The sequence below is a fragment of the Staurois parvus genome, unplaced genomic scaffold, assembly GCF_062004578.1.
Source record: "Staurois parvus isolate SC_StPar_1 unplaced genomic scaffold, SC_StPar_1.0 ptg002113l, whole genome shotgun sequence".
NCBI lineage: Eukaryota > Metazoa > Chordata > Amphibia > Anura > Ranidae > Staurois > Staurois parvus.
In genome coordinates, this window is record NW_028319909.1 from 3,727,905 (window position 1) to 3,739,490 (window position 11,586).

At 42.6% G+C, this 11,586-nt stretch overlaps 1 protein-coding gene across 1 annotated transcript in view; it reads right to left on the reverse strand.

The window, feature by feature from the left end:
* Positions 1 to 10,997, reverse strand: part of USF2 (upstream transcription factor 2, c-fos interacting) — a 56,638-nt gene extending 45,641 nt beyond the window's left edge. Inside the window, exon 1 of the mRNA XM_089665010.1 lies at positions 10,546 to 10,997. Within this exon, the coding sequence (XP_089521136.1) occupies positions 10,546 to 10,586 (41 nt within the window). The 5' untranslated portion in view covers positions 10,587 to 10,997. The remainder of the gene's footprint in view (positions 1 to 10,545) is intronic.
* Between the last annotated feature and the right edge of the window lie 589 nt (positions 10,998 to 11,586).

The following is an 11,586-nucleotide window of genomic DNA, read 5'->3' on the forward strand; positions in this document are numbered from 1 at the left end:
TATATAAATCCTGTATAATAATAATAATAATAATAATAATATATAAATCCTGTATAATAATAATAATAATAATAATATATAAATCCTGTATAATAATATAATAATAATATATAAATCCTGTATTATAATAATATATAAATCCTGTATAATAATAATAATATATAAATCCTGTATAATAATAATATGTAAATCCTGTATAATAATAATATATAAATCCTGTATAATAATAATATATAAATCCTGTATAATAATAATAATAATATATAAATCCTGTATAATAATAATAATATATAAATCCTGTATACTAATAATATATAAATCCTGTATAATAATAATAAAAATGTATAAATCCTGTATAATAATAATAATATATAAATCCTGTATAATAATAATAAAAATGTATAAATCCTGTATAATAATAATAATAATGTGCGCAGTTGTGTCCCGCTAATGCAGGTGTGTTAGTGGCCAGAACACCAGGTGACAACAGAGGGTGGAAAAAAACAAAGAAAAGAAAACTAATGCAGCCATCACATCTAATGACTGGTAAGCTGCAACACAATACATTTTTGGTTTTGGGTTTAATGGTTTACTACATAATGGAATTCAATTTTAATTTTATAAACCAGAGTTAATGCGGTCAAATTGATAGCTACCCCTCCCTACCGTCGTCAAAAATAAATACCAAAAAAGAAAATCTGAATTAAGAAAATATGAAGCCTTCTCCTGAAAGTGCATCCAAACTGCAACTCCTAGGAATCATCCTGGAACAGAGCATCCTATGTGGCTGAATGACCCATTTATCTGAGAATTACGAAGCAGAAGGCAGAGCGGAAAGCGGCACACTCACAAGATAAAGACTATCAGCTAAAACACTAAAATCCAGAATCAGGCCAACAGAAAAAAAACAGCTGTGAGACTAACATCTGAGAGAAAACAAACCCAGAAATGGGAAGTCGTGTCCTCAGGATGAAAAGGAAAGTGAAGTGTCAGATCTCCTCTGCTGAGTGTTTAATGGGAGTCTGAAGTTATGTAAACAAACTATTGCTGCATGCAAAGCAAACATCATGTGACCCCCATCCAATCCACACCGCCTTCCACACCAAGGCAGCACAATAGAGCACGCAGAAGAGGTAAACTGAGATTCACATTGAGGCCCAATCGCACCTGAGCGATTTGTAGCTCCAATCTCCAAAACGCTTGACGAGAAAAAAAATCAATTATTCTCAATGGAGATGGTTCACATCTCCACTCCAAGTCGTCTGAAGCCAAACGCCTGAAGCTCAAACAAGTTCTGTAGCTTTTTTTTTTTTTGGTTGCTCAAATCAGGCAGTTTTCCGCATTTTTGATTCCATAGAAATAAATGTAAACGCGCGATTCATGTGGTTTTGCGCGTTTAGCCACGCATTTTTCTGCCCAAATGAAATTTTTTTTTAAAATTAAACAATATAATTAGATTATATATATACATATACACACACACAGTGAATGAAATGTGTATTTGCTCCCGTGCTGATTTTGAATGTTTGCCCACGCAAAAAGAAAAATGGAATGTTCGCTGTATTGTAACACTGAGAGACAGAATACAACAACAAATTCAGCAGAAATGCGTCTAACAAATGATGACTGATCTGCATGTTCATGAGGGAAAGAAGGATTTGATCCCCTTCACATAACATGACTTAGTACTTGAAGGCAAATCCCTTGCTGACAATCACAGAGGTCAGACGTTTCCTGGAGTTGGCCCCCAGGTTTGCACACATCTCAGGAGGGATTTTGGCCCACTCCTCTTGGCAGAGCCTCTCCAAGTCATTAAGATTTGGTGGCTGATGTTTGGCAACTTGAACTTTCAGCTCCCTCCACAGATTTTCTATCGGATTAAGGTCTGGAGACTGGCTAGGTCACTCCAGGACCTTAATGTGCTTCTTCTTGGGCAGCTCCTTTGTTGCCTTGGCCGTGTGTTTTGGGTCATTGTCATGCTGGAACACCCATCCACGACCCATTTTCAATGCCCTGGCTGAGGGAAGAAGGTTCTCACCCAAGATTTGAGGGTACATTGCCCCGTCCATCGTCCCTTTGATGCGGTGCAGTTGTCCTGTCCCCTTAGCAGAAAAACACCCCCAAAGCAGAATGTTTCCACCACGTTTCACAGTTGGGATGGTGTTCTTGGGGTCATAGGCAGCATTCCTCCTCCTCCTCCTCCAAACACGGTGAGTTGAGTTGATGCCAAAGAGCTGGATTTTGGTCCCATCTGACCACAACAATTTCAACCAGTCCTCCTCTGCATCATTCAGATGTTCAGTGGCAGACTTCAGACGGGCCTGGTCATGTGCTTTCTTGAGCAGAGGGACCTTGCGGGCACTGCAGGATTTCAGTCCTTGTCGGCGTAGTGTGTTACCAATTGTTTTCTTGGTGACTGTGGTCCCATCTGCCTGGAGATCATTGACAAGATCCTCACGCGTAGTTCTGGAATGATTCCTCACTGTTCTCATGATCATTGACACTCCACGAGGTGAGATCTTGCATGGTGCACCAGACCTAGGGAGACTGACACTTGTTTTGTGTTTCTTCCATTTGTGAATGATTGCACCAACTGTTGTCACCTTCTCACCAAGCTGCTTGGCCATAGTTTGGTAGCCCAGTCCAGCCTTGTGTAGGTCTACAATCTTGTCACTGACATCCTTGGACAGCTCTTTGGTCTTTGCCATGGTGGAGAGTTTGGAATCTGATGGTTTGATTGCTCCTGTGGACAGGTGTCTTTTATACAGGTAACAAAATGAGATTAGCATCACTCCCTTTAAGAGACTGCTTCTAATCTCAGCTTGTTACCTGTATGAAAGACACCTGGGAGCCAGAAATCCTGCTGAATGATAGCAAATCAAATACTTATTTCCCTCATGAACATGCAGATCCGTCATCATTTGTTAGACGCATTTCTGCTGAATTTGTTGTTGCTATTCTGTCTCTCAGTGTTACAATACACTGAACATTCCATTTTTAGACCGATCATTTCTTTGTGAGGGGCGAACATTCAACATCAGCAGGGGATCAAATACGCATTTCCTTCCCTGTGTATATATATATATTTTAACAATATAAAAAAATAATAATGAGAAATGTTAAACAAATAGAAATAATCATAAATGTTCAATAACTAATATGTAATAATAAATACAAAAATAACCCCCTAACACTAAAATAAAAATAATAATAACTAACTAGAAAAACAAACACACACACACAGACACACAATAATGAATAAGGCTCCATGCACACTAGTGGGCTTTTTTAGGCTCCTAGAAGCTGGTATTAGCATTTTTTTCTTCTGAAGCTAAATCGTTTATCCTATGTGTCCATGCACACTATTTTAGGTTATCAGCATTTCTGGAGCTTCAAAGTCTAGGAGCAGAAACAAAAAATTGTTTTTCTAGAGTTTTTTTCCAGCAGAAAAAAAATTCTAAACTCTACTAAAACACTCCTAACAGCTTTTTTAATAATAATCTATTCTGGCCATTGAAAGGAATTAATGCCTAAAGCAGAGTTCCACCTGGAAAAAAAAAAAAAAAAAAAAAAGCAGCTACAAAAAACTGTAGCTGCTGACTTTTAAAATACAGCCACTTACCTGTCCCTCGGTCCAGCGGTGTCCTCACCAAGGCTGGTTTCACCGGCCGTCTTCTCTCCCGGCATCTTCAGTGTGGGCACCCGGCTGCGACAGCTTGCGGCTTCACAGCCAGGTACCCACTGCACATGCACGAGGAGCGCTGCACTTTGTGTATGGCCCCGTAGTCTTCTGGGACTGTCATGTGTCCCAGACGACTACGGGGAGGGAGAGGACAACTTCCGCTTCCCTAGGCGATCGCAGCGGAAGTGGGAGCGGGTACCTGTCAAATTCGGGTATCCGCCCCCCCTGCTCCCCAAAGGTGCCAATCCTTAATGGGGAGCGGGGGACAAAGGCTTAAAGCGGAACTTCCCCTTTTGGGTGGAGCTTCGCTTTAAGAGCGAAATACGCGTTTAGACGCATTTACATGCATCAAGCGGTTTTTTTTCTGCCAAAAAGCAGCTGCTTTTGGATGAGCTGGCTGTGGGGGGTTTATTTTTTATTCTGCCTCTAAACGCCAATGTGTGCATGGACACATAGGCTAACATGCAGGGGCATATAGAGGCATAAAAAAAAAACGAGACGCCCCCAAGAGCCATGTTAAAAATGTCCAGTGTGCATGAGGCCTTATAGCTGAACTCCAGGCACTAACTTTTATTTATATCCCTCAATAGCCACAGAAGATATAAATCCACTTTGTGTGCTCCAATGCCTTTACAAACCCAGATGTTACCTTGTAAAACATGACATTATCACTGTGCTGTACGCAGTCTGTGCGGAGATCAGAGCTGTGGGAGGGGCTCAGCAGGCCCCATCCACTACAGGCTTCCTGCAGAAAACTACAGGAGGGGGGCGGAGACAAGACCAGTCACCCTGCACAAGGAGAGAGAGCAGCAGTGAGCGGTCTTTACTACAGGAAATCTCACCCTGGATTAGTGCACAGATCTGGAAGAAACACACAAAGCGCACCGAGAGTCAGGAAGAATATACATGATGAATGGATATAGACGATATCTGCTGATCCCGGAGTTCAGTACAGTAGATATTCCCTAATATATTCAAACATTCCTGTGTCCAAATACGCCATTTTCAGCACTCTGGTACGCTTCTTAGTGCACAGTCATCAGAATTTCCATGACCCAATCACTATAAATCGTCAGATTCTGCTGAATTGCTGCACAGCTTGTCGTATATTTGTACCTTCCTGTACTCCCCAGAGAAAATACGACTCTTGTAGAAGACATAAAAAACGAAGACACCATTATATCAAATCCCACTTCCAATAAGGTACCGGTAATAGGAAAGAAATTCTGTGTGAATGAGAACACATAGTGGGGGGGTGGGGGGGCTCAACAGACTGCAAAAGTGAAAATACACCTTAGTCCTCATGCACACGGGACGTTTTTACAGCGGCTGTTTTTGGCTTTTGGCTTTTTTTTCTACAGCCAGTAAACTCCCCAGAATGTTATCCTATGTGCCCGTACACACAGAGACTGGAATCAACGTTTTTTTGGCTGAAAAAAAAACTTCCCAGAACTAGCGGGTTTCTAAAGGACTTTGTTTAGCTGTAAAAATGCTCTAATGTTGAAAAATGCGGTAAAACGTGGCAAACCAGAGTTTTTGGACTTTTTTTGAGCAAGAAAAAAAACAAAAGATTTTTTTTTCTGGTAAAAGAAAAAAACACAAAAAAATGCAGCAAAACGCTACTGCAAAAACGCTGAAAAACTTGCGTTTTTAACGTGACTTTACACAGCTAAAGTGTTACTAAACCCCGGACCCCGCATTCACTATATCCGCTCTCCCCGGACCCTGCATTCACTATATCCGCTCTCCCCGGACCCTGCATTCACTATATCCGCTCTCCCCGGACCCTGCATTCACTATATCCGGTCTCCCCGGACCCTGCATTCACTATATCCGCTCTCCCCGGACCCTGCATTCACTATATCTGGTCTCCCCGGACCCGGCATTCACTATATCTGGTCTCCCCGGACCCGGCATTCACTATATCCGGTCTCCCCGGACCCGGCATTCACTATATCTGGTCTCCCCGGACCCGGCATTCACTATATCTGGTCTCCCCAGACCTTGCATTCACTATATCCGGTCTCCCCGGACCCCGCATTCACTATATCCGCTCTCCCCGGACCCTGCATTCACTATACCCGGTCTCCCCAGACCTTGCATTCACTATATCCGCTCTCCCCGGACCCCGCATTCACTATATCCGGTCTCCCCAGACCTTGCATTCACTATATCCGGTCTCCCCGGACCCCGCATTCACTATATCCGCTCTCCCCGGACCCTGCATTCACTATATCCGCTCTCCCCGGACCCTGCATTCACTATATCTGGTCTCCCCGGACCCTGCATTCACTATATCCGCTCTCCCTGGACCCCGCATTCACTATATCCGCTCTCCCCGGACCCTGCATTCACTATATCCGCTCTCCCCGGACCCCGCATTCACTATATCCGCTCTCCCCGGACCCTGCATTCACTATATCCGCTCTCCCCGGACCCCGCATTCACTATATCTGGTCTCCCCGGACCCTGCATTCACTATATCCGCTCTCCCCGGACCCTGCATTCACTATACCCACTCTCCCCGGACCCTGCATTCACTATATCCGCTCTCCCTGGACCCTGCATTCACTATATCCGCTCTCCCCGGACCCTGCATTCACTATATCTGGTCTCCCACAGTATACAGAACATGGAAATGCAATTATTTTAGTAAATATAAACTGCTGAATATCTTTTCTCACCAGCAGTTAGAGCAGTCTTGTGACTTCTATCAGTGTCCAGGAGAGTACTGGTTAAAGCTTGTAGGAGGAGTTTTCTTTCTGCTCTGGGAGGATGCAGAACCCCAGACCTCTGTCTGGACAGTGCTGATTGACCCTGTGCTGATCACATGCACTCTCCCAAGAAAAAAAAAACCTCTCTAGCAATACACACCAAACTGAGCATGTTCAGAGTGTCTCCACACAATAAGTCTTATCAGGAGATAAGAGGGGGGGGGGGCACTGGAAGAAGGGGAGAATCAGAGAAGTCAGGATCAAATAGCCTTTTTACACAATGCGGAGGATTAACCCCTTAGATTCCACAGTGAGTATAACAATGCAGAGTATCACCACACAGCGCCCTTAACCCATTCCCGCCTGCTCTGGTGTCCCCTTTAAAAGTTCTAAATGCCCAAGGGGGCGGGAAGGATCGACAATCATGTGACCACTGTAATTGGTGGTCACATAGTGGTAAGCTGGTCTCGCCGGTTCCGATGTTTCTTCAGGACCGAGAAGTGTTTTCGGACGCTCAGTCTCCGTTCTCGTAGTGCATTCCTAGCAGTGACGCATATGCGCAGAGCGATGGTATTACAGACTAGCTTTTTGCTGCCACACATACGGGTTACTGGGGCACAAAGGGGTTAACAATGAGTTGCACTGGGGCACACACCACACACATTTGCGTGCCTTACTGCAGCTTAAGGCTAGAATTGCACGTGCGTCTCAATCCGATGCTCCTCTGAAAAGCAATCCACATTTTGATTGCTTTTCAGATTGACAGGTGGTGAGGAGGCAATGTGATGCCTCCTTACTGCCTGTTTTAACTCCATTTTTGCCAACAAACGTGCCGCTGCACGCATTTGTGGCGCTTCCCTGTTTGTGTGAATAGCTTGTATTCAGCAGGCGATCGTGACAAGTTGGGCAGTTTTTTTGTCCCGGGTGTAAAGCAGCATGACTGCGGCATGTAAACACCCGTGACTGCTGCCGCTGCGGCAAAAGGGGTGTCCCAAAAATGTGGTTTACCACCCCCCCAACCACAAGTATAAATTTAGCCTGTGTGAACCGAGATTAAAGCCAAACGTTCAGTTTAAGGTCCTCTGCGCACTGGTTGTCTATGGGTGGTGAAGTCCTGTTCTGCTACAAGCAGCCTATCAAGGTCTACGTTGTACAAACCCGAATCCACACTTAGGGCTCTGTACGTCCAGAGACGAAGATCCACCTTCACCCCGGAGCACACAGGGCCCTAAACACTGGTACTACTCTGCACAGCACGGCCTGCCATAGACTCCTCAGGCTGCCTGCAGCGCGGCTGGACCCTGCACCTACCCCTGCTGAGAGCACTGATACGCCAATAGGGACGCACAGCTCCTGGGAAGCCCCATGTGTAAGAGGCTAAATCACTGAAATACATTTCAAGTCCAACAAACCAAAAATATGTGCAGACCTCACCTGTGACAACCAATGCGGGTTTTACCTTTTAGGTATAAATGTGCTAGAAAATAAACAAACAATCGGCTCCGGTGAGAATCCTCAGGAAATGAATATTGGTAATTATCCCTTTACCTGGACTACATTATGTTCGTAAATGTCTGTCATCAGCAGGAATGGTTGTAGTAAGCCGTCTGTATGGCAGCAGGGGACGGGGATTTTATATTTATAATCTCTACGCTCGGTAATTCCCCTAAAAGTCAGCCGTCATTGTAGAAATATCCGCCTCCACCAATGGACCCCGGTAGCCATGGCCGGTACACACCAAACTAGGACATCTCCTTCTCAGCGCACACATTGTGTATAGAGGGGTCATAGTGACAGTATAGGGTACAATGTATATAGTATAGAGGTGTAGGTACATTGTATACAGTAAGGAGTCAGTATATACAATGTATATAGTATAGAGGTGTAGGTACATTGTATACAGTAAGGAGTCAGTATATACAATGTATATAGTATAGAGGTGTACATACATTGTATACAGTAAGGAGTCAGTATATACAATGTATACAATGTATATAGTATAGAGGTGTACGTACATTGTATACAGTAAGGTGTCAGTATATACAATGTATATAGTATAGAGGTGTACGTACATTGTATACAGTAAGGTGTCAGTATATACAATGTATATAGTATAGAGGTGTAGGTACATTGTATACAGTATAGTAAAAATAATTAAAAAAATTATATATATATATATATATATATATATATATATATATATACACACACACAGCAGTAGGGTGTCAACATATATATATAGTATAGTCATATATGTACATTGTAGGGGTTCAGTGTATACATTGTAGCCAGTATAGTATTGGTAAGAATAATTTTAAACCAGTTTAGTCATGTATTATATATACACTGTATATAGTAGAGGTGTGTGTATATATATATATATATATATTATGAGGTATATATACTTTGTATATAGTATGGCAGAAGAGTACATTCATTGTATCCAGCGAAGTCATATAAATACATTGTGTATAGTATAGTAGAGGGATCTATAGAGTGTATATAGTCTACTCATGTATGTATACAATGAATACAGTCCAGTCATGTAGTTTACACACACACAGTGAGGTGTCAGTATATACATATAGTATAATAGAGGTATGTAATCCAGCTGTGCAGTATATACATTGTATTCAGTGAGGTCCCCCACCCCCCTCAGGCAGTGTATATACAGTATAGTAATGGTATAATAAATAATAGTACACAGTGGTGTCCCCCCCTCCTCTCCTCAAGCAGTGTATATAGTATAGTAGCGGTATATATACTAGAGGTGTATATGTGGTGTGTATATAGCAGTATATATGAGGTGTATAAAGTACGGAAGCGGTATATGTGGAGGTGTATATAGTATAGTAGCCATATATTTGTGGTGTATAAAGTATAGTAGTGGTATATATGAGGTGTATATAGCATAATAGAGGTATATATAGTACAGTAGAGGTATGAGGTGTATATAGTACAGTAGAGGTATATATGAAGTGTATATAGTACAGTAGAGGTATATATGAGGTGTATATAGCATAATAGAGGTATATATGAAGTGTATATAGTATAATAGAGGTATTTATAGGATAGTAGAGGTATATATGAGGTGTATATAGTATAATAGAGGTATATATGAGGTATGTATAGTATAATAGAGGTATATATGAGGTGTATATATAGTACAGTAGAGGTATATATGAGGTGTATATAGTATAATATAGGTATATATGAGGTGTATATAGTATAGTAGAGGTATATATGAGGTGTATATAGTATAATAGAGGTATATATGAGGTGTATATAGTATAATATAGGTATATATGAGGTGTATATAGCATAATAGCGGTATATATGAGGTGTATATAGTATAGTAGAGGTATATATGAGGTGTATATAGTATAATAGAGGTATATATGAGGTGTATATAGTATAGTAGAGGTATATATGAGGTGTATATAGTATAGTAGAGGTATATATGAGGTGTATATAGTACAGTATAGGTATATATGAGGTGTATATAGCATAGTAGAGGTATATATGAGGTGTATATAGTATAATATAGGTATATATGAGGTGTATATAGTACAGTAGAGGTATATATGAGGTGTATATAGCATAGTAGAGGTATATATGAGGTATATATAGTATAATATAGGTATATATGAGGTGTATATAGGACATTAGAGGTATATATGAGGTATATATAGTATAATATAGGTATATATGAGGTGTATATAGGACATTAGAGGTATATATGAGGTATATATAGTATAATATAGGTATATATGAGGTGTATATAGCATAGTAGAGGTATATATGAGGTATGTATAGTATAGTAGAGGTATATATGAGGTGTATATAGTATAGTAGAGGTATATATGAGGTGTATATAGGACAGTAGAGGTATATATGGTGTATATAGTATAATATAGGTATATATGAGGTATGTATAGTATAGTAGAGGTATATATGAGGTGTATATAGCATAGTAGAGGTATATATGAGGTGTATATAGGACATTAGAGGTATATATGAGGTGTATATAGCATAGTAGAGGTATATATGAGGTATGTATAGTATAGTAGGGGTATATGCAGTGAAGTAGAGTGTAGGCCTCATCCCCGGCCTGTCCCTGTGGCGGTGTCCCCGGTCGGCGTGTCTCACCTGACGGTGGCGGAGTCGAGGCTCTGGTCCAGCATGTCCATGTGTATGGGGTTCGGGGTGTCGGGGGCCCCCCGGGCGGGGTGGGTCGGGCGGTGTCAGGGGGGCCCGGGGCGGCCCGGGGAGGAGGAGGAGGCGGGAGGCCCGGCGGATCTGATCACGGGGACAAACACACGGGTCATGTGAGGAGATCCCTTCCCTGCCTCTCCTGCACCGCCGCCGGGACACGTGAGGAGGGAGGCGGGGAGAAGAGACACCTCACACTGGGCACACCGCTCACACCGAGCACCGGGAGCGCGCCTAGGACGGAGAGCAGACGAGCGGGCGGGCCCGACACACACAGGCGGATCCCTCGCACCACACCACAGCGGGAGGGTTTGGCAAGCGCAGCGCCGAGACTAGAGCGGGCGGGCCCGACAACCAGAGCAAATAAGGGACGGGCGGGCCCCGGACACACACTATCAGCTATCATTCTCGTGCTTTCCGTTCTGGAATACAAAGTGACGCGGGAGGTTGAATCCCTTCCAATTCCGCCTTTTACACTTTATTATGGACGACAAACCCGACATTCTTCCTTCTGGACTTCACATTGGACTTCATTAGTTATCACTGCCAGCAACATTTTCTGCTTTTGTAAATTGTGAAGAAGGTGAATACCTCAGAAATATTGGTGCGGGCGGTGCCTAAAAACAAAAAGTATCATTTTGTTTTCTGTTTTCAATCCATATGCGGGCGGGCAAAATATCACCTGGCTGTGGTGTTCTCCCAACCCGGACAACAGCAGATGAGACAGAACGTTCTATAATATTCAACGGACTCCCTCTCATTAGAATGGCCTTTATATAGACATTACAAAACACGAACTAGGGTGCTGTGGGCATTTGATGCGGCCGGGCTCTCCGTACAAAATATTTTCCGATAATAGAGCGGGCGGGCAGGTTTTATTTTTTATTGAGCCGCAATTCTTTTTTTTTTTTTTTACAGTTCTTTCATATTCGTGATGACTTGGAACTCGCTCCGGCGCGCGTGCACGAGCAGCGCGCC